The sequence below is a fragment of the Plasmodium brasilianum genome, chromosome 1 (genome assembly GCF_023973825.1).
Source record: "Plasmodium brasilianum strain Bolivian I chromosome 1, whole genome shotgun sequence".
In the NCBI taxonomy this organism is placed as follows: domain Eukaryota; phylum Apicomplexa; class Aconoidasida; order Haemosporida; family Plasmodiidae; genus Plasmodium; species Plasmodium brasilianum.
The window spans coordinates 143700-169466 of NC_090114.1; the positions used below are offsets into that span (position 1 = coordinate 143700).

Sequence of the window (25767 nt, forward strand, 5' to 3'; positions counted from 1 at the left end):
AATTTATATATGAAGTTGTAAAAATAAAATAAATTATTATTGATATAAAAACCATTTTTAAAAGAGTAATACTTAATTTTTTTTTAATATATTATAATATATGAAAGTGATATGTTTATACTACTAATATCATATAAAAATATTGTTGAATCTTAATTTTATTATGATTTAATATGATTTATTTTATTTATTTAAAATTCCAAAAAATACAATTGTTACAAAATTTATACATCTAATGAGTACTAAAATATATGTATATAATAGTTTTATCAGTACAAAAATATTCAATATATATGAGTATTGTAATATTTTAATTATAGCCTTTCTAGTTAGAAAAAATTATGGTAAATAATAACATTTCATTTTGAAAATATATTAAATGGAAAAGAATGATTCTTATAATTTAATTTTAATATATTTTAATAAAAAAATTTTGTAAATCCTCTAGATTTCAATATTATATAATATAAAATGATTATAATATTATTATATTTAACAAAAATAATTATTTAAAATTCTTAGATAAATATATTTGATAACAATGTTGTAAATTAAAAGAACAAATATGCTATGATTATAAATTTCTATTTACACAGCATGTTCGTGTTCTTATGTAATTTGTTCATAACAAAAAACAAATTTTAAAATTTTTTTTTGTCTTATATGCAAATAAGTTATTATCTCATATATACCAAGCAACATGAATAAGACATATATATATAAATCTAAATAATGGGTTTACTTTTACTTATTTCTTACTATTTTTTTATTTCTATGTTCTTTTAAATTATTTTTTTTTTTAAGCATATATAATATATTAGTAAATTTACATTTACCCTATCGATATAATTAATAAGAGAATTATAAAATTCCGTTCTTTTTTATTATTAAGCCTAATTTCATTTTGTGTCACTCAAAATAATATAAATATTGTACATTATTGTCAAATATTAGAAATATCAATAAATTATCTAAAACTTTTGTTGATATTAATAAAATGATATAACAATAATAATTTCATGATATTTTCTACATTGTATACATCCATGAAGATTAAATATATTCATTAATTACTAAGACATCTGCGCATAATTTCATGATATTACTTTATATAAAAATAATGTTACAAATAAAATAGAATATTAATAATTCAGCGCAAAAAAAAGGAAAAAGTAAAAAAAATAATTTATCATATTATGTATTAGTATTTGATTAAAATTAATTCACTAATATACCATTTTTAAAAATTTTAAAAATTATAAAATCGTATATTGTACATATATATATATATTTCCTTATGGTAATATATTTTAGTCAATTTTAAAAAATTTCACTATATCTTCAACGAATGATAATAATAAAAAAATAAATGATTTTAACCTTCCATATAATTTTAAAGAATTAGAATCCCCATGTTAGTAAAAAATAATAAATAATCCTCATTTCAAAAATATATTATTTTATTGTATATTCATAACATCCAATTTATATCATAAAAAAAAAAGAAAAACATCTATTAAAAAGTATTAAGTAATAAATATATTTCATAATATATTTCTAATAAAAATTATTTTATACAATAAATTCTATGTTTTTTTTCTTAAGTTAAATATATACAATGCAACATAATACTCTCTATTTTTTCCAATAAATACAAAAATGTACACTTATTTTTTATAAAAAGCTAATCATATATTTCTCATATTACGTACACAAATAATCATCTTACATTACAAAAATACAAAATATTGGAAACGAGCATTTTTCATTTAAAATATAAACTCTAACAGGACATCAATTAACATACATTAAGTTTTTATTATATATTAATTTTAACTCCAATACATATATTCCACATAAGTATCTATTTTAATGAACAAATATATATATTAAGCAATAATATTTAATTATTCTGAAAAAACAATTTATAATACAAAATGAATATATTTAAAACTTTCGTATTCACAAATATATTAAGAACATAATTTCTTATTTTTCGTAATAACCTTATACGATGTACACCTGTGCTTCTATGAAATTATTTCAATTATAACTATGTTTACAATAAATATATATCTAAAAAAATTATAATTATTACTTCATATAAATAATTTCCTTAAAGAAAAATTCATTCTACTCATTGTTCTTTTTGTACATTCATTAACTTAAATTTTTTATATTCTTCATTATTTATTAAGATCTTAGGTATAGTTGTTATAATTACGATAGCTAAAATAATAATAAGTACTCCATAAAATATTGAACAAATATAGTCTTGTACTGCAGTAGGATTGAAAGAAAAAATAGTTAGTAGCCCTAAAAGCTGCGTCTGTAGAGGCTTCAGCAGCTCCAAACCTTGTAATATAGGGAATCCTATTCCAAACAAGAAAAAAAGAAAAAAAACAGCAACTGCAAATCCGTAACTTCTAAATTTTATTTTTTTTAAATTTTTATCACTAATTCTTTTATTCTGTTCTTGGAAGATCTCATAATCATTTTTTCTAATCCATTTTTTTTCAAAATTTAAATATTTTTTATCATACATTCCATCATTATAATCCGTAAGTTTTATATAGAATCTCTTCTTACTTAATGATTTATTGGGTTTCCCATTTTTCAGTATTCCCCCTTTTTTATTATTAGATTTATCTTTATTTTTACACTCTTTATAATTTGGCATATCTTTTAATACTACAATATTTGAGCCCTTACCCTCTTTATATTCAGCTAGTAATCTATAGGTTCTTTTTTTTAAAACTCTACCAAGAGTGTAACTCTCATCCGAAGACTTGATAAACCCATTCTAGAAAAAAGAAAAATGTAAATATTTTTTATTTAATAGAATAAATAATTCCATTATAAAAAGTAGTATTTATAAAAAAAAAAAACACTAACAAAATATATACCCAACAATTTCCTTATATAATATTATCATACCATGTCATTTATAAAATGGCATAACCAAGTAAAAAGAATAAGCATAGAAATTTTAATTAAAAACAGAGTTTTGATATTTTGTTCCTTGATATACATCTTTGATATTATTAATATATTTGGAAAAAAAAAAAAATTAATAATAATATAATATATTAATAATGGTGTACGTTAGTTTATTTAAAAAAAAAAAAAAAAGAATTTATTATTTCTTCGTAATTACTCAATGAAATGTATATAACTGTAATGAATTTTACAACATATATAAAAAAAAATATATACATTTAAAAAGGTATTATAAAATGTTTACCTTAACAATATTCATAAAAAATAAACTTTCATTAAAATAAAATGATTTAAATTTATTAGTAATTATTCTAATACATTATTTTATTATTTCATTTAGTGTACTAATTAAATAATATTTTTGTAAATCCTTTTCATGATAAATGAAGAGAAAAAAATTTCATTTCCTATTATTTGAAAATATTTAACTTTCGATATAATATAGAATGTATACAGTATATTTGTAATAATGTATTACTATAAAGGTTAAAACAATTTTTAATTTTAATTATTTTTTCATGTTGATAATTTTTATTTTATAAACATTATATTCTTGATAAATAATCATTTTTAGTAAAATACTAATTATCGTAACTATATAATAAAAGTAATAATAATCGAAAAAAACAACATTCTGTGTTATGTAAATTATAAAAAAATTGTTAGTTACACTTTTGATACATTCCCACTTTAGTAATCAATAACACAATTAAAAATTCTTTTTTATAGTTTACCATCTTTTGTATGAATAAATAAATATTTTAAAATCACTTATATATTTATTTTTTTATTTTTCTATCATATTATTTCAAAAATATAATTTTAATTTAAGTTTAATTTATAACATTATTTAAAAAAAAAAAAATATATATTTAGTTAAGTAGTAATTTTATATATTTTTAATTAATTATTTATATTTAGAAGAAATATTATTGAAGTAAAAAAAAAAAAAAATTAGAGAGAGAGGGAATGGAAAATAATGTTAAAAAAATATTTCATACTTTTTCATTATATAAAAATATATTAAATGGTAACAAATTTATTAATAATATACAGGATATAACATTCATATAACCAATTAAAACAAATAACAATATAATATACTACTATATGTGATACATTACTTTTTCTATTAAAAATTTTAAGAAGAAATTATTATTTTTTATTTATTTTTATAAAGGTGCTAGGTGTGAGGAACATATTTTACTGCTACTCTATAATAAACCTACATAAATATATAAATAATATTCTATTAAACAAACTTTTAACAACGATAATATATTGTGCTAAAATTTTTCTAAACCTTATACGTTATTGAAAAGAGAACATTAATTGTAATAATATGATGAGCACCAAAAAATATTGTAAACATCTGAAATATAACTTTATACTACTGTTCTGAAGAAGTACTATATTCTAAGCGTATATATAAAAAATTAAAAAAGAGTAAAAATAGATAAATTTATATCCCCATTTTAGAACTAAAAAAAATTAACATTATTATATTTTTATTATTTTATTGTATATATATGTATATATATCATATTTATGAACACACTTATTTCGTTACTTGTTCCTTTTCTCACACTTTTCAGTTTTCGTTCTTTTATTACAGATAATGTTACTATATAATATATACAATAAACTATTTTTTATATATACAAAAACATAAATATATAACATAAAATCACTATAAAACGTAAGTGCAGTATATTATAAAATTATGTTAAATTAGATATAAATGGACTTTTGCATTTTTGGTAACACCTAAGATTTATAAATATTTTTTTTTGTCCTTTTTAAACAGTATATCTTTATTTATCTAAATTATTTATATTTTATTTTTAATTTAAATTTCATTAGAAAATATATTAATTTTCTTGTAAAATATTAAAATATCTACTTATTATGTGTATATAAAATAGCTTATATATGTAACCATATGTATATATATATATATATATATTTTAATAAAATTTACGTGCTTTTCATATTATGCCTTTTATATATATAATACATTAAAATAAAAATAGTTATATAATAAATAATATTAAATTTCATATTATCATAATAATATTTATAAAAGTTATATAGTAAAATATTTACTAATTATGAAATATTCACTTCAATATTCAATTTATATAGAATTTAATATATCATTTGTAAGGTTACAGATATAATTAGGTTATCTATATTTATATTTTTTATTTTAAAATAAGAAAAACTTCATAACCACCCCCTTTTTTTTTTTAATATATATGTTATACTGTTTCCGAAAAGTTCATAATATTCAATAAATACATAGACTTTTTGTGAATTTTGAAAAATCAAACCTGCGATATAATAATATATATATATTGTACAAGAGATAAATAATTTTTGCTTGAAATTGCAAATTTTCAAATATTAATATGGAACTTGTAAAAATTATATAACTAACAGCAATAGGTTACTACTTATAAAATTTATTAATGAAGTGTATGAAGCTTCTATGTTTTAATGAATTGCTGTTCTTATAAGGCATTCAGTCTAGCGGTCAAACGCATGAGAATAAACATATTACAATAATATGTAGTACGAATTTGTCTAAAATTTCCAATAATTTCATTAACATTTACACTATTATTTTTCATATTTATTTTTTTTTGTTGAACTACACATTATTCCTACGAAAAATAATAATTCTACTCTTCAATCCACATAATCTATTACAACAAATTATTGTTGTATTGATATCTTACAAATAACTATATTTTTTAATATTATTTAACTTCATTTAAAAAATGATACTGCTATCAATAAAAAAATAAAATAAAATATTGAAATATTTAGATGAACAAAATGATTAAAGAACTAATCACTGTTCTGAAAATTATTATACATATGTAACTCACAGTACATACTATATAGAACACTATTGTGTAAATAACTCTAATTTATAAAAGTTCAATAATAATAACTTTTGTAGTTACAAAACAAATTATTGAACAAGTAAATTGAAAGGTGTTTTAAAAAAACACCAAAAAGAAAAAAGGCTCTAATAACTTTTTTTAAAATAATTACCAGAAATATAATATTTTAAGAGAATTATTCTAACAAAACTATAAAAATTTCATATATAAAGATCTTTGTTAATAAGTTTTAAAAAGATACAAAATATTAATGTACCAATATTTTATGACAAAATATAAGTTATAAGATATAAATATTGAAAATATGAAGAATTATAGATTTTAAATGCATAACCAATATCCATATTATTGTTTAAGATATACGTTTTTAGGATACACTCTGCTTCTTGTAGGAAACAATCCACATTATATATAAATGTAAAATTAATAGACAGGATAAAATAATAATTTGTTAATCATTACTTTATCTATAGATGTGATGATAAAGAGAATTATCATTATATTGCATAAATATTTGTAATAGTAAGAATATATTATCATTTAATGTATAAATAGACATACATAATAATATTTTATTCTTATAATAAAATAATAAGAAGCATAATAAATTATAGAACTCTAATTTTAAAAAATCCTTGCTAAATCCATACAATATGATGTTATATAAATTGCCCATAAAACAGTAATATATAATACATTAAGATTAAAATGTATTAATTAAAACGTTACTATAATATCATATATTTTACATTAAAATAATGTAAATAAATAAAACTCATTAAATTATGGATAAAATTATATATAAAAACACGTGTTTTGTATAATATGATGCGACTATATATTTACATATATAACTAAAAGATTATACTTAAAATCAAAAGATGTTTATCAGAAAATAATTCTTTTAATAATATTTTTCATTTATATTTTTTTTAATGCTGTATTCACTATTATAATATATATATTATGAAAACTTTTTTTATGAAATAATATAAATTATAAATTTAAATTGTTAAAGGCTTTTAATAATATCATACATGTCAGCTAGGGTACTCGGTAATTATATATATTAAATAAGAAAAAATTATAATATATTGATTAAATTCACTTAATAAACTTAAATTGGATTAATCATATATATACATCCATTTACTTCCTGCTCTACGTCATTAATATATATATATATATATATATATATATATATATATGTAATGGAATTCCAATAGCCTATTTGATATGAAAAATTTAATTTTTCCATATATCTTATTTAATATTAAAAAATGCTTTACAAATATATAAATAAATAAAACAATCGTAGTGGTATAACAAAATATTCAATAATTCATATAAATATATATTATTTTAATTTTTCATTAATCTAAATTAATTATGACGCACAAAATGTATGATTATATGATATAATCAATAATATATTTAAAAAAATATATTTAAAAATATATTAAAAAAAAAATATTTTAATATACTTATAAAAGAGTAAAACAAACAAAAAAAAAAGAAAAAAATTGTTGTATACTTTTGTAAACTATTAGGCACTTCTTTGAGCATATTTTCTTACATTTTAATAAGCTATATTTTCTTTTATGTTTCTATATATCACCACAATTTATATTTATTTTATGTATTATTTTTATCAGATTTATAATGTATTCAAATAAAATAATTTAAATATACCATTCTAAAAAACGATAAATTTTATTTATATATATTCCCATATATATCGTTATAAATCAATATATTTAAAAAAAAAATAGGAGAGGATATTAGGGATTAAAATAAAAAGAAAGAATAAATCAAACAATTTTCATAAATATATGTTCAAAAAATAAAAAAAATTAAACCAATAATACATTAAATAAAGAATTGTTTAATCATAAATATAAAAGCTGAATTTTTTATCTTATGTAATTATTTACAAAAATTTATATTAAAATATATATATTTTATTTTGTTCGTTTATTTTCCACACCATTATTTATCGTTATATTTTTATTTCAAATGAAACATTATAAAATGTAATAGTTTATTTATATTATGATAGAATAATCAATGAATTTCGTGTTATGTTTAAATTGTTCTGTAATTTTATTTACCAACTAATTTTTTTAAACGCATTATGATTTAACATATTATATTATTTATTTTACCTGCCAAATAAACATTTTTATATAGTGTTAAAAATATATTTTCATATATCTCTCAAATGAAGAATAAAAACTAAAACTAAAAAGCATTATTTTAATATGCATATTAAAATATACCTATGAATATTTACAAAAAAATAATCGTGAAATATCACTGTACGTTTATCAAATAATGTAAGTTATTATTCTATTTACACGGAATTATATTATTATTACTCATTAAAAGGTTATCATTTGTTTTACCTTTTTTAATTATATGATTTAATTAATTGCGCTATAGAGTGTACTAATAATTTTTCATATTATGTATAAGTATTCAAAATAATTTTAATTATTTAATATAACTAATGCATTTTATTAATTAAAATTTAGATAATATTAAATAATTTATATCCAAAAGTGACAACAGGCATATCGAGAAGTATCTATGTATATAATGAAGTATATTTTTAAAACTACCTTATAGAATAACCTATATACCATAAATCATTTATTTTTAGGTGTCTCATATGTACATAATATGAAATGTTATATGTATATTATAATAATGTATACTTTTCACAACTATAGAAACAATGTGATTTAATTTATATATTTTTAATTCTCAAATCCAAATATAATGTAGAAAATATAAAAAAATATTAACATAATAATTATAACACCATAATATTTTATACAAAACGTAAGTATAAAATTAACACAATAAAAAGAAAACGATCAGTACGAACAATTATTTGTACTATAAATAATATATTTTCGGAAATATAGAATAAAAAGTGTAATTTATATTAATAAATGTAATAAAATTTATATATACATATATCTGTGTTAATAAAAAATAAATTAAAACTTCATTACGTATATTAATAACATTTTTATACAGTAAATATTATGTTAATGATATTACTTGTACGTAATTTTATTTAGGTGGCTATTTAACGTTTTCTCAATACAAGAATTATGAAGTTTTTTTATAAGAATATATACTTAACTGTGATTTAATATAATAATATTACTAGAATATATCAACAGTTGTGATATATATAAGGTAAAAAAAAAAAAAAATCCATAAAATAAATATTAATGTATTCAACTACATTATACTTCTCGTATGAATTACTATGAATTGATCATTTAAGAGTTTCTTTTAATTAATATATATAAGTTTTAAAAATACTAAATTGATAAAAGATATAAATTTGTATTTCTCTTTTATATTTTTATTTACAACAAACTAGAGTATAATATAGAATCATTATGGACAATTGTATAACATCGGTAATATTTACTGCTTTTTAATATGATTAAATTTTTGCATATATTATTTATTTATGATAAAAAAAAATGATAGTACAATTACGATATAAATTAATCCTTAAATAATTTTTAATAATTCTTTTAAATTTAGTATTCGACTTTCCACGGTTTGACGGTATGGAGTTACGTTGTAAAACCCACATTTAAAGCTATTCAAGACTATATACAAAATAAAACTTCTACCTTAAAAAATGAGAAAAATAAACAAACATTTAGGCAAGAATGCTTAGGATTGGCTGATTACCTAATTAATAAAAAGGTTGCACCAAGATATGAGAATCAAACAATGTGGGAACTAGCATTAAAGCATTGGTTGAAACGTTACTATAATAATCTAACTAATCATCATGGAGGATGTCCTATGATTTTAGAGCAAAAAGATAAAGAAATTTTACAATTAAAATATCAAGAAGAAGATTTCTGTGATAAAAGAAGGACAGATCTGAATCAAATAAAAGCGTTAAAAAAAAATTACCCAAGTAATTGTACTAATGAATATTTAATGAAATGTAGAGAATATAAGGAATGGCTTGAGGATAGGAAGTTTTACTTTGAAAAAAATAAAAATCTCTTTAAACATTGTTATAAAACAAAAAAAAAATCCACGTGTAACATAATGGATGAAGAAACTTTTAAAGAACCTCCTGAATGCTCATCCTCCTACATAGATAAAAATTGTAATTTTGTATCTGAGAAAAAGGTTAGCGATACACAAATGGAAGCTCCAGTTAAAGATCAAGATTTATCAACACCTCATGCAGAAAACGAAGGCACACATGCTCCAGATGAAACTGATAATGAGACTAAACAGCAGATTTATCATGATTCACAAACTCAACTTCAAGAATCGTCGTCATTCGAGCTTTTAGATGAGCAACGTGTAGCTGAAGAAATTCCAGGCCCATCATCTGCACAAGAAGAAACGTCAATACCTAATACAGGAACTAAAAATAAATATCAAGTAACACAAGTAGATCCTGCATTACCAAAAATAGTTCCCGAAAGCGAAGAATCTCCTCCTGATAATGCTCCGTCATCTCCTACCTTATCAGTTCTTCCATCAAGATTTCCTCTTAGTTCTAAACTCTCTAAAATTCCAGGTACAAAGAATTTTACATAAAATACTTTTGATATAACTGCTAAAAGTAATACACATTTTTAAAATGTTCTTATAGGTTCAGCAGAAAACATGAGTAACACAAATATATCGTCAATTTTAATAAACTCAATAGTTATTATTTTATTATGCCTGTTTATTAAAGTAAAATAAAAATTAAAATTTTAAAATAATATAAAAATTTTATTACTGTAATAATTTATTATATAATAAATTTTTTTTTATAGTACGCTTTAATAGGAATAATTAAAAAAAAAAATAAAATAAAACGAAGGCACGTGAAATTCTTGAGATTACTAGTACCTTCATTTTCTAAACACAAAAGTAAGTTTTTAACAGATGATCTTTTAGAACACCCAATATTTGATGAAAAAGAAATCGTAAAAAAAATTAAAATAAATGAATTTAAAAAAAATATAAACTTGTCAAATCGAAAAAAAGACAGATCCAAAACCATAATAGAAGTACATATGGAAGTACTCGAAGAATGCAGAAATGAAGAATGGGAAAACAACAAAGAAGAATTCTTAAAAATATGCATAGATGAGATCACAAAAAAGGAATATAATGTCTATTCTAATTTAACAAATGATGATTTAATAACACAAAATATTAAAAGTAGCAATGATATTCCAAAACAAAATATTCTATGGAATAAATGGATAGAAAGACATAGATATATTTCTGAAAAATTGAAAAAAATGGATTGGTTTAATAATTTAAAAAATGAATGGAAAGAAGAACTAGCTTATATGAAAGAAATGGTAAAATTAAAAATAAAATCTTCTAATGAAAATCACAAAGTTCTATTTTTAGAAAGAGAAAAAGATATATGGAAACAATGGATATCAAAAAAGGGTACTATTATAGAGCAATATTTGGAACAAGAATGCTTCAATGAATTCTCAGAGGATTTTCACAATATATCAGATGAATATCTAAATGAAGATACTAAAAATTATGTATCATTAATGAATATAGAAGAATTCCAAATCAAGGAAAATTATGAAGAATTCTATAAATATGTAAAACGAAAATTAGTAAGAAAGCTATTTATTCTAGTTTTTATGACTATATTAGAAGAATGTAAAAACGAGGTGAACTTTGAAAATAGCGAATCATATTTCGATAGTTCCTTAAATGAATTGAAAAAAAGATTAAGTTCAGATAAAATACCAGAAATTACAGAAAATATAATTGAATATAGCAGCAATGATTTAGGATATAGACAAAATAAAGAAATCCATGCTCATATAGGAAATGATAGTTTCAGGAATGAGATAGAAAACTTGATAAGAGAAGATAACAAATATGGAAATTATGTAGTTAACTATGGGGCACTAGACAAATATGATGAAATAGAAGAAAAACAGATATTATAAATTTATAGGTATACATCCAAAATACATCTAGATCATATATAAGAAAAATGTCTGTTAATGAAATATATTATTTAAATTTTGTAATGTCTCTAAAAAATAAAGAAAATGAATATAAAGTAATAAGTAATAAAAAAAAAAAAAAAATCATTAAATATGAAGTTTGAAATTGAAGCACTTCAAATATATTACAATTATATATACGTTCTTTATTTCTGTAATATTATCCATTAAAACAATATATTAAAACTTGCTTCAATAAAAGTAATAAGATATTAATATACCTATACAAAAATGCAGTTAATATTAATATTTTAGAAAAAGTTAAACTTGGAAAAAATTATAATTTGGAATAAGGAAACAAAATAAAATAAATATACTGTAACACTATTCTTGAATTAATACAATATTATTACAAAAATTTCTATAATTCTATTTTATCCTATTACTTCATAATATTTAGTTATTTTCACATTTATAAATATATTTATTTGTATCTTTTTTACATTCCCATAGTTCGACCGTTTCATATTTTAATTTATATAAAGATTTTGTTAATAAAAAAAAAAAAAAAGGAAAAAAACTACTTATGAAAACAAAATGATAATTTACGGAAAATTTATATTATAAGTTACATTATAGAAAAATGTATACTATGTACTTAATGAAAACATCTTAATCTGTTATGAGTTAATTGATGTTTGCATATTAATAGCGTTCATTTATTGTATATCTTTAAACATTTATCTATTAGATATATTTGTGTTCTTTTAAATTATTTATTTTTTCTCCAAATTAAAAAATTATATTTAAAAATTTTATTTCTTAATAACGAAATTCATTTTATCCATAATATATATGGCATTATAAACGAAACACATTTACATATATATATATATATATATATTGATAAAAATAATGTTTTTCCATTCATAGGAAAATAGGAAAAAGATAGCACAAATCATTTTGCTTTATATTTTACTACAACTGTGGGAGCCATTCTCAATTAGGAAGTGTTATATAATAATATTTCTAAAGGATTGTATTATTTATTGTATTAGTTATAAATTGCTAAAATGTAAAATAATAATTATTAATGATTTATAAAATATTATTAAAAATAACAACTTTATAGTAAATCATGGAAATAATATATCAAATCCGTTTTGCAATATTATTATTCATTTGTCATGCTATGCTATATAAATATATTTTATGATATTATCATTTTATGTCCTCACTAAAACATGATATTAATTTTTAACTAAATATTCACTTTCACATTTAATAAGTTAATTTTTCCTTTTAAAATATAAACCTCTTTTTACCTTTTTGCGCATATTTCAACAACCATAAAAAGTTTGATACACATATTTTTTATAATATTTTACTTCCTATTAGAAAAATTTTTTTTTTAAATATTTTTTAAAAATATTCTAAAAATATTAATTAAAATTTTTTAATATTACAATTCTTACAATATATTAATAAATAAAAAAAGTTTTCATTATAAAATTTTATTTATATAACAAATAATATTCCTGTTATTAACGTATAATAGTAAAAAATTATACAAGCAAATTGTTATTCCGTTTTCATTAGAATTATTAAAATTCATACCAAACAAAAAGATATATAATAATTTTTTCTTAGGATATTTCATTATATTTATTCTTATATTTTAATATAAGAAATATTCAATCAGTAAAAAAATTAAATAATAAAAATATGTAAATAATGTTTCTTTTAATTAAACAAATTGTGTCAAAAATAATAGCAAGCATCATAATTTATTTTACAGAACTTCGTTTATTAATAAAAAAAAATTGTACAAAAAATATAAAATATGAAGCAAAAAATAAAATAAAAAAATGAAACAATAATTAACACAAAAAAAAGAAAAAATAATTAAAAAAGTTTAAAAAATTAAGATATAAAGTAAAAAGAGAATAAAAATAAAAAACTAAGAAGAATATATATAATACATAAAATAAATTCAGGAAATAATAGAACGATTAGAAAAATAAAAAACAAAATTAAAAAAACTCCTAAAATTTTGAAAAAAAGTGTAAAAAAACCTAAGGAAAATACTATCCATTTTAAATATTAAAAAGTTTTTTTTTAATTCCTTATTATTATTCTCTGTATAATTGTCAATTATGTTTAAACAAAATTTAAGTATAAATTCAATATTGTAATTTTTAGTTTTTTGTATTTTTTTCTAATTTAATTTTTATATTCATTTCTAAATTATTATATTTATTATATTCACATAATTACGCAGAATAATATTTTCATAAAAAAAAAAAATTATAATAACAAGAATGTTAATAAAGAGATAAGGTATTTATTAATAAAACATATGTCGATAATATTGATGATATACTTATGTGTTAAAAAGTAACGAATTGGATTACTTATATAACGCTTGAAATTTTATCTTTCTATCTATATATATATATATACATATATATATATACATATATATATATACATATACATGTTTAGTTTAAGTTTTACAATAATCCTATATTTTATTATTATTTATATTTTAAAATTAAATATTTAAAAAAAAAATAATAAAAAAAATAATTAAATATTATTAAAATATTGTAAGTTGACACAGGTACATAAATAAATATTTAATTACATTTAAGTAAATATAGGTGTTTCTCTATAGAATTATTTTAACCTTATTATAAAAATTATAATTCTTAATTTTTTGGATCCATATTTTTTTCATTGAAAAATTTTTATTTTATTATTTTTTTTTAAATAGTAATTTAAATACTTTTTGTAAACCATTTTCTCATGTTCCGCGTTATTTTTATACTTATTATTTTAAAGTTCATGCTTTTGTAATTTAATATATTTTATTGAAAAATAAATAATATAAAATAAAACTATAAAATATTTAATATGAAATCATTAATCTTTATTGTATCAGCTTCCGCTATTGTATTTAAATTATCTTCTACCTCTGAAAATGTTAATGGTTGCTGTAGTGGGGTAATATAAAATATTTCAAATAAATATATTTAAATTTTAGCTAATTCTATTTAAAAATTATGTTAATATAAAAAACATATATTCTTTTTTATATTTTATTTAGATATGTACTGGAAAAACAAAACCTCTACTTTGTAAATCTTATACTACTTCTGAAGATATGCCAATAGCATATTTAAGACAAACGACAGAGAAAAACATTCTATCAGAATCACGTAAAACATTTGATTTGGAATTATGGTTGAGGAAACAGGAAAAAGAAATGATAGAAGATTTTGAAAAGGAACATGCTGCTTGGTTAAAAAACAAAAATGAAGCATTTAATAATTTTTTGTACAGATTAGAGGAAAAATGGTCGCATTATAATCCCAGAATGCACGAAGAATATCAGTCAGATCTTTATGATGTATGTTCTAACTGGAGTGACGATGAATGGATAGAGTGGTTCCGAACACGTGGATTAGATTATATAATATCAGATTTTGAAAGTTGGTTCAACGAAAATATATCCTCCTACAATAAAATTATGACATCCAAATTGATTAACTGGAGTAAAACGAAGAAATATAAATGGAATTCAGATCCATATAGATTTTACGAAGAGCGTTATTGGGTACATTCGAATGAAAAAGCATTACATGAAGATCCAGATATTTATATAAAAGTTTCATCCTTTTTATATTGGGTAAAAAGAAGAAAAAATGAAAAGAAACAGTGGGACCTTTTAATTAAGCGTATTGATAAAAATTATGTAGATAACAATAACCCAAAGTTGACACAGTGGTGCATAAAAACTATGGGGGCTTATAATAATTGGTTAATATCCTTTTATATAAATTGGATAGAAAATAAATACTGGAATGGGTGGATTAAAGAAAAAAAGATGAAATAGACTTGTGAATAAAAATAATAAATATTATATAAAAATGAACGGAATGTAATTACAAAATTTTCTTCTATTTAATTTCCAAGGTGGATATTTCATCATGCAAAAATGAAGGCTAGGAGACAGAAAAATATGCATAATGAAAAATATATAAAATAGAGATTTATAAGTTAACTATTTTTCATAATAGAGTCATGTGAAGTAAATATCTTATATTTTTCTTAAAGGAAGAAGATGGCTATTCTAAAAAAAAAAAAAGTATAATAAAAATAAAGCTGGATCACTGAAAACAAAAATTGAAGAGGGTAGTGTTTACATTTGAAAAATTACATTAACTCAAAACATAGAATACTTATATAATGGTAAATGTAATTTTAGAAACCTAAATAAAAAATCACTATTTATTTTTAAATTTATTAGCATTTATTGTATTTGTGTTTATATAGTGTTTATTTTTTTACATTTTTTTTTTGTTATTGAATTTATTTAGTATATGTAAAATATAATATTTTAAAAAAGTACTTTTGTTTTTTTCTTGTAAGTTATAAAAATAATTTAATATTTATAATAATATATAACATTATGTGTTTTTATTACACAGATAATTCTTAGTTATTACAATATTTATTTCCATATATCATAATCATACTTCTATAATTAGTATATATCATATAATTAAACACTTTTCCTTAGATTTAAATTTATTAGTGCGAATATAAACATTTCATTCTACAGTTAAAATTAAAAAAAAAAGTATATAAATCCTCATTTGAATAAATTTTTTTATCTCTTTAATATTAAAAAAAAATTGAATAAAAAAAAAATGTACTTTGCACTATATAACATGAGCTGTGTTTGTTTAATTTGTAAAAGGATATATATAAATTACCCTGAATTTATTGACTTTAAGGTTATTATATTTTTATTAGATAAATAAGAGTTAAGAATCATTTTTAATTATAATGTTGCACATTATGACATTTAATAATATTATTCAAAATTATGTGTATGAAGTTTTTGTATTATTTTATATAATATAAATTGAAAGGATTACACGCTATATATTTAACTATTATTATAAAGGATTAAAATATTTAAATATTTTCTAGTACATTTTTATATTTATTTTATTTATTATACTTCTGGAAGATGGTTTTCAATTGAATATTTCTTTTTTCTACAGTTGCAGAGTTAATATATTATCTAAAATTTTATTATTTCCTTTTTTCTTCATTTCTTGTAATAAAGTATCCCTTTAAAAATATTTTTCATTGTATTACCTCTTTACATACAAATATATATACTTTTTTTTTGTTTAATTTTTAATAACAAAAAATAAAAGGCAATATTTTTCCCTTTTTTCCTCATTTTCCAATATATATTGTAATGCAATATTCCATATTAATGAAAAATAAAAAAATTGCATAATTTAATATATAAAGAAGTATGTTCTTAGACAAAACATATATATCATGAATTAACTCATACATAAACCAAATATAACGGATATAAAAGGTGGAAAAGTTGGTTTGTTATGGGAATGGCACGTAATGATGAATTTGTATATTCATGCAGAAAAAGTGACTGATAAGTGGGGAAAGGATTCACAAAGAAGCGAAGCAGTAGAAAATATTGGTAAATAATTTACAAAAATCATATTTAATTAAATATTTTAAAGGTAGAGAAAAAACATAAAATGGATAAACTCCTTTTTTTAATTAATGGAAGTATTCTTTTGTTAAGAAAATTGGTAATAATAAACAAGGAATTTGTAACCCATTTAACAAAAGGCTATAAATTAGAAAGAAAATACGGATAAAACAAACAAAAGTATATCTAACAATAAATATTAAAACACTTATAAAATTTTCCAATATTTAACTACTAAAGTTAATACATTTCATTAGTATATTATTAATGTTCTATTCTTACGATACTGTGATTATGTTTCAGATTTTATAATATAATAACATACAGAGAAGAGGAAATGAAATGGAACCCTTAAAAATATGTTAGTCATTTTTTAATTAGATATTTGTTATAAATGTTTCATATATTAAAACAAGTTAGTATAATTTTAAAAAAAATTTTAAATAATTGTATTTTTAATAGCACATAATCTGTAAAATCAGAATTCATTATTGTAATGTTTAGATGATACTAAAACAAGCACATAATTCTTACTATAGTAGGATAATAAAATAAAGTTTTACAAAAATTTATCCAAAAAAAAATTGATAAAATTACATAAAATAACAAAACTTGTAACATTTATTATTAATAAAAATAAGGATTTTACTGTTATTAATTCAATATTTGTGTCACATTAAATATATCAAGAATTCGGTACATATAATGTAATTATTATTGATTTGTGAAAGTAATTGCAAGGATATTATCAGAAAATGAAATTAGAAGCTTTGATATATTTAAGCCAAATTAAATTAAAAATATTTATATTAATATAAAAATATATTTAAGCTATATAGTTTATATATACTTATTATATAACTATCATTTCAAATGATTCAACATATATTTTGTTCCGTAAATATTCAATCATGGATATAATAAGTAATATGAAATAATATATAAATAAAATATAAATTATAAAATATTTTTTGGGCATTGAACTCAAATGTGTTTAATATAAACATCCAATAAAATATATTATACTAGTCAAATAATTATAAAAAAATTTTATAAAAAATGTTATATCATTGATAATTTGAAAACTTCATATGTTCTCATAATATTCTCGCTAATTAAAAATAAGAAATACTATTATATTAAAAGATTAAAAAAGTAAACATACAACAATGTTACATTTTTTTAACAAAATGCTCAGAATGTTTTAGAAAATATAGATAAAATTAAACAAAATTACTTTTATATAAATTTTCAAAAACAAACATGAATATATATATTATATATTCCGTTTCAACATATTAATAGAAATATTCTAATTCTTTTAATAGAGATTTTAATGTTAAGTGTTACAATCTAAATAAGTAAAAATTTTACCTATTCATATCTGATTAAATATTATTCACAAATACCATTTTTCAATGAGATAGAAAATAAAAACATTATTTAATATATTTTCAATATAATATACATTAAAAAATTTATTAAGAATAGATTCAACACTATAATTAGGAACAATATCAATATAATAATTCGTTTTTTCCCTTCAATTAATTATGAAGTTTCATAATACACAAAATATTAAAAACTTATTAATTTTCCATATTCAAAACGATATTAATTTATTATATATTTATATTTTCAGAATTATTCAATAAGAACAAAACCAAAGGATTTTCAAGAATATTTTTTCATTAAATATATTCTGGTACATACATATCATAAAAAATATTATATAAAGTAAATATTAATGGTTTTTTAATGTAAAAATATATATTTATATATATGACAGTTAAGCACGATGTGCTCACATAGTTTTATTAAATACTAAACAAGAAATGTGTATTGTTAATACAAAACAAACAATATTTTTTCCTTCAATTACCATAACAAATAGTAATTTTAGAATAAAGCAGCGTACAGAATAGGAAACACTAATTATTAGTTAAAATATAATTTAACTGAGTTCTATAAAATTATATGAATAACTATTATTTATTCACTTCAAAGCACAGATATATGTTATTCATAGAAATCTATTTATATGTAAAAATATAATTAATATAATATGTATATTTAGTTAAGCTTACATTATTCATTATAGTAGAAATTGTAAATCATTTAAGCGTTCAAAATTCACAAAAATCGAGAAACATATATTTATATTTTTGTGTATCAAAAAGACTAATATAAATATGAATTTATAATATTTTAGAAATTATATTCATATATATTAAGCATATCAATAAAAATATTATAAATATTACTTAATGTTATTGAATTAATTGGAGAAAAATGTATATTTATTATTATTTACTTTACTCAGTTATCAACTTAATTTTATTATATTTTTCATTATTTCTTAAGATTTTACAAATTCCTTTTACAAGCACAATAATCAATGTAAGCATTAGTACACTAAATAATGTAAAATAAATATAGGAATTTACGGTTTGATCCCACTTTTTTACGGCATCATATAAAATTTTCAATATATTTTTATCGTCCAGCCCTTTCCATGCTGTATCCAAAGAATCCAAGTTAGATAATACTGGTACTCCTATTCCAAAGAAGAAAAAAATAACAAACATAGCAACTATATATCCGTAATTTTTAAATTTTATTTTTTTTAAAGCTATATTACAAATTCTCCTTTTTTTCTCAAGAAAATCATCATAATCTTTTTTCTTAATCCATTTTTTTTCAAAATGGAAATGTTTTCCATCAAACATTCCATTATTATAATCTATTACTTCTGTATAGTATTGTGCCTTATTTAATAAACTTCTATTTGATTGTTTGTTTCTTCCATTAGACCCTTTTGCATTATTATATATATTTTTATATTTAATATCTTCATTATTTGGAATCTTTTCTTTTAAGCATACAACATTTGGATGCATATCGTGTTTACTTTTTTCTAGTATTCTATAATTTCTTTTATCTAATATTATACCGGAGATATATTTTCTTTCCGTGGATTCAATAAACATATTCTAAAAACATAAATATTAATTTTTAATTTGAATAAATTAACTAATAATAAAATACTATGTTAACAAAAATAAAATGCGAAAAATATAAATAATAAAAAATATACATATATGATGTTATTATACCATATAATGGTTAAGATTGCATATCCATGTAAGAACGATAAACGCAAACATTTCAATAAATATTTTTGTCCTCATTTCTTTATTTATTAAGTAAATATTTAATATTTTAATTTATTTAAAAAAAAAATAATAATAATAATATAATATGGTTCTAATGAAAAATGGAGCTAGATTTATTTAGAAATTTATTTATATTATATCTTTATAAATCAACAATAAAATTTATATAACTATAATTGATTTTACAATATATAAAATGTAAAATAAATTTAAATGTATATAATATAACTTTTATCATTATGTTATTTGAAGATTGAAATAACATACATAAATGTAAAACAATTTGATTTTATTCATAAATATTTAAATATATATTTATTTTATTGTAATATATTAAATTAATAATATTTTTCTATTAATTCATTTCAAAATATAATACTAGAAAAAATATATATTATTTCTTATAATTTCATAAAATAATCAGTTTACATAGAATACAGATCATAGAGAATATAGATCATATACAGTTCAATATATTTATACAATAAGTACAAATCATAAGGATATTTCTTACTAAAAATTCTAAAGGTATAAACAATATATTGTAGGAACTATTTTTTATACTTATAAATAATAATTATTATAATAATAGTAATAATATATTAAAGAATTAATATTTTGCATCATGTTAAATATAAAAGATTCTTTAGATAATTCCGATGAACATAAAATATTTTATAATGTATCATATATTAAAACAATTGAAAATATTTGCTATTACACGATATATCAAGTAATATATATTTTAAAGGAAAATAGAAACATATATTATACATCTGTACAATAATTTTTAATTAAATTCAGTTTATACGATTATTTCTATATGAAAAATCTATATATGCATCTACATAATTTTTTTAATTTTTTTTTTTTTTGATATAAAGATTTGGAAAAAATATTAATATATTTCCATAAAAGAAAAAAAAAAAACATACTGTCACGGTAGAATTATTTCTCTTATCTTTACATATAACATATTCCACACATGAAATAAATATTTTAAAAAATTATAGAAATACATAATATTAAAAAAAAAAAAAATAAAATAAATAATAAAAATAATTCATTCTTTTGTTAAATTACTCATTATCAATATTTTCAATATTTCAATTCTCAAATGCTTACAGATTCTATTCTCATGTTTTGTAGGTTTTAAGAATTCTTTAAAAAAAAATTGTTTATGGGTTCTTTAATTGAATAAACAGTAATTCGTAATATTTATATGTTACAACTAAAAAATTTGTTAATATTATAGTATAGATTTTAATTCAATTTGTAAAAAATTAAATTTTATAGATTTAAATTATTTACAAAACAGCTGCATGGGAAACATCGTAGATAATACTTATTTAATTAAACATTTAAAAGAAAAATAAAAAAACGTAACTTAAATATTATTTATTAAATAATATCTATCAAAAAAACTATATTTTATATTTATGAATTATGTACTAAAAAACGTACTTTTTTTTAATTAAATATTACTTAAAAAATTAACTTTAAAAATAAAATGAATTAGATATTATCAACATTAACTACGTATGTTCTTATATATATTTAAATCAATATTATCCTTTAATATATTTATAGTTAAGCATAAATAATAAAACAAAATAAAAAACATTTTCATACATAGTTATATCTTTACAGAAAACAATACATTTATTTCCACTATATCTAAGGAATAATTTGATTCTTGCAAGTGTATGAACAAATATATATGGGCATATTATTGTGAAAAGATAAATAATAACTAACGAAAACAAATTTAACATATTATCTATTATAATATTATTAACCATATTTTATTAATTTAATACTTTAACCAAGGAAAAAATAAAAATATATATGGTATATTCATTTATATATTTTTAATATAATAAATATTTAATTAATTTTAAAAAATTGTATTAAAACTACATATGCAAGGAATAATAAAAATTTAAATATTTTGAACTCTTAATTTAATTTTTAATGTTTAGAAAAAAAGTTTTTAAACAATTATAAATAAATAATATTTAATAAATATTATATTTTATTATATACTTAGAATATCATATTTAAATCATGAAAAAAGTACTAATCCTTTGATAATAAAAACTACTAAAAAATAGTTCTATAAAATTTGTCTCATAATGCATATTTTATAATATAAATATTAAGTTCATTTGTTGATAAAATTAACATATATATATCATCGCAAAAGAATGTGTTAACTTCTATATATAAAACACCAAAATAAAAAACACAATTATTTGCAGTTTAATGTAATTATAGAATTCTCTAATTACTAAAACATATAATCCTTTTAAAACACAAAGAATTTATAAAATATAAATCTATATTCTTTACAGACAAAATATAAACTAGCAACGCTTATTAACAAAATTATACCTACTGCGATATTATATGTTAATTTTAACGTAAAAATATTTTTCTTTCATAACAGATTCTTGAAATATAAAATTATACATATTAAAGAATAATATTCAATTAAGCTGAAAAAAAAATTTATAATAAGAATTGAATAACATTAAAACTTATAATTCACAAAAATCAAAGAACATATGCATTTACTGTTGTATATCAAAAGAAACAAGTTTATTTATGGTGCTTATAAAATTTTAAGCAGTTATTATCATGTTTATTGAGCGCATGACTATAAATATTACTAGTATTATCTCATATTCAAGATATCTCTACAAAAAAAAATATTTCTTGTTAGGTAACTTACCTTTTACTGAATTTTATTTTTTCATATTTTTTAACTTTTTTATGGTAAAAAATTATTCCTGATATTAGAGTTATACTTAATATAATAAAAGGTAAAAAATATATTAGAATACGAAAAAATTGTCCTAAAATACAGATATCACTAACTTCTTTTGCAGTTTCACACAGTTGACATACCCTAGATGCTCCAGATGCACTTGGTGTACTGTGTTTAAAGAATCCTCCTAACTTTTTCATCAATTCTATAATTAATGTCCATGGTTCTTCTGTGGACAAAGATGTTAAATATTTATTGTTTAAACCCAGTACATACAATAAACTAGTTTTTCCTAAAGATCCCATTGCACATTCTAGTATAAATATTATTAATAAAAACAAGAAAAATAATACAGGTAAAACAATTCGTAATCCGTATTTTTTGCTTATTATTTTTTTGTAAACCTTTGTACTAATTGTCTTGTTATTTTTAAGAAAATCCGTGTAATCAAGTTCCTTGAATATTTTTTTTTCTAAATGGGAATATTTTTTTGTTTCAAATGTACAACTTTTATCCTTTAATGCTTGTCTAAGACCTCCTGCAAATTCTAAAGGAAATTTATTTGGTTGTTTCTTTTTTTCTGAAATATTCTTCTCATTAATTGTATCCTTTTTTTTAGGAAATCCATTCATTGGCATTTCCTCTTTTAAACATAAAGCACTTGAATAATCCTTCTTGTATTGTGCTAGTAAACGATAATTTCTTTCATAACAATTTCTACAATCATTGCAGTTTTCTTCTAAAGATTTCTTAATCGTACTCTTAAAAACAAAACAATGTAAATATTATTTATATTATATAATAAAATATCTAATGGTAGAAAAACAGTATTAATAAAAATAGAGCACGAAATATAGGAATAATATGAATATCACTAAATAATATTATTATACCTTATAAATGTAAAAATGGCATATCCAACATAAAAAGAAAAAAATAGTAATTTTATTGAATAATGAAATATTAATCTTATTTTCCATAATATAGATATTTAAAACTGTAATATTCCTAACAACAATATAATAATATAGTATTCCTTTAATTATAGAGGACAAAAATATTATTTTATTATTTTTTATTTTTTCATAAAAACTTACTAAGTATATAACTTTAAATTTTTTACGAAAGAAAGAAAATTAACTTTAAAAATAAACTATAAATTTTTTTCTTAATATTACTTATAATGAAATAAATTTAATTAAAATAATATGAGGTAAATTCATTAATAAATATTTAAAATATATAAATTATTTATTTAACAAAGTAATTAAATAGTTTTCTTTTAGTTCCTTTCAATATAAAATAAAAAAATATATATATGATTCTTTAACATTTAGAAACATTAAGTATATATAGAATACAGAATGTAGAGAATATAGATATTACATTTTTCTATATTTTAAAAAAAGCTTCACTATTTTCAATAATTCTTTCCTATGAATTATACAATTTTTGTTAAAATTATATTTGGAAATAAGAGGTTATTCCTAAATTAATATAAATTTTTATACCAGTATTATAACAGTAATTATATATTAAGTAAAAAATAATTTGCGCTACATTATACTTTATATTAGCTATAGTATTACCATTAGACACTACATAAACTTATGCAATATTTATAACTTATATTATATACACAAAATAATATTTATAAAAATTCAAATAATATATTATAAAAGTATATATTTCAATGTAAATATATATTGAACTTTTATTTTTGTGACATAAATTTTGAAGGATATATTATTTAATTATATATATTCTATGCCATCTTGCATAAATTAAAAGTTTTTAAAATCATAGACTTTTATTTATCATTAGTCATTTAATATGTATATTTAAAAGACATGTATTACAAATGTAATAAGTAATATATAGAATAATGTTTGTAACATTTATTTTAACATATGAGTAATCCTTCCAAAATAATGTACTTTAATTAGATTAAAGCGAAGAATGAATATAATTTGTTTTTATGCACATATTTTATCAACAATATTTTATATAATAAAGAATTGACTTCAACAATTACGTAAGTAAAAAGTAAAATGAAATATGTACATTAAGTTCCTTATTTAAATATAAAGTTTCACAAATTCTTAAATTCATTAGGTTTTATTAATATTTTGTTTTTTAAAAGAGAATTATACTATTGTTCATTTATAATTTCATTCTTGAATTATAAGAAATATATAACAATCTTATAAAAATATTTTTACGTCAAATAATTTATGAAAAATTTATATCTTATAATATGTTTATTAAAAAGCTGTTTTGTCGTGTTTATTTTAAATAAAAAATATATACCACTACAAAAAAACTAATAATTTAAATTTAATAAATTGAAAAACGATGTAATACATTAATATTTAAAGTCAGATATGAT

The 25767-nt window shown here is 18.6% G+C and overlaps 5 protein-coding genes across 5 annotated transcripts; 2 read left to right on the forward strand and 3 right to left on the reverse strand.

Annotated features, from left to right (window-relative positions):
* Positions 1-2137: 2137 nt before the first annotated feature.
* Positions 2138-3033, reverse strand: MKS88_000387 (uncharacterized protein; the record flags this gene model as incomplete). The annotated part of the gene is made up of 2 exons (XM_067214874.1): positions 2138-2803; positions 2938-3033. The coding sequence occupies 2 exons, from the start codon at positions 3031-3033 to the stop codon at positions 2138-2140; spliced, it is 762 nt and encodes a 253-aa protein (XP_067075627.1).
* A 6298-nt stretch (positions 3034-9331) lies between these two features.
* Positions 9332-11890, forward strand: MKS88_000388 (uncharacterized protein; the record flags this gene model as incomplete). The annotated part of the gene is made up of 3 exons (XM_067214886.1): positions 9332-9352; positions 9483-10491; positions 10749-11890. The coding sequence occupies 3 exons, from the start codon at positions 9332-9334 to the stop codon at positions 11888-11890; spliced, it is 2172 nt and encodes a 723-aa protein (XP_067075628.1).
* A 2916-nt stretch (positions 11891-14806) lies between these two features.
* Positions 14807-15788, forward strand: MKS88_000389 (uncharacterized protein; the record flags this gene model as incomplete). Its single annotated transcript, XM_067214896.1, has 2 exons — positions 14807-14896; positions 15000-15788. The coding sequence occupies 2 exons, from the start codon at positions 14807-14809 to the stop codon at positions 15786-15788; spliced, it is 879 nt and encodes a 292-aa protein (XP_067075629.1).
* Positions 15789-19747: 3959 nt separating this feature from the next.
* On the reverse strand, positions 19748-20422 carry MKS88_000390 (uncharacterized protein; the record flags this gene model as incomplete). Its single annotated transcript, XM_067214907.1, has 1 exon — positions 19748-20422. The coding sequence occupies one exon, from the start codon at positions 20420-20422 to the stop codon at positions 19748-19750; it is 675 nt and encodes a 224-aa protein (XP_067075630.1).
* Positions 20423-23338: 2916 nt separating this feature from the next.
* Positions 23339-24358, reverse strand: MKS88_000391 (uncharacterized protein; the record flags this gene model as incomplete). Its single annotated transcript, XM_067214918.1, has 2 exons — positions 23339-24139; positions 24272-24358. The coding sequence occupies 2 exons, from the start codon at positions 24356-24358 to the stop codon at positions 23339-23341; spliced, it is 888 nt and encodes a 295-aa protein (XP_067075631.1).
* Positions 24359-25767: the final 1409 nt, after the last annotated feature.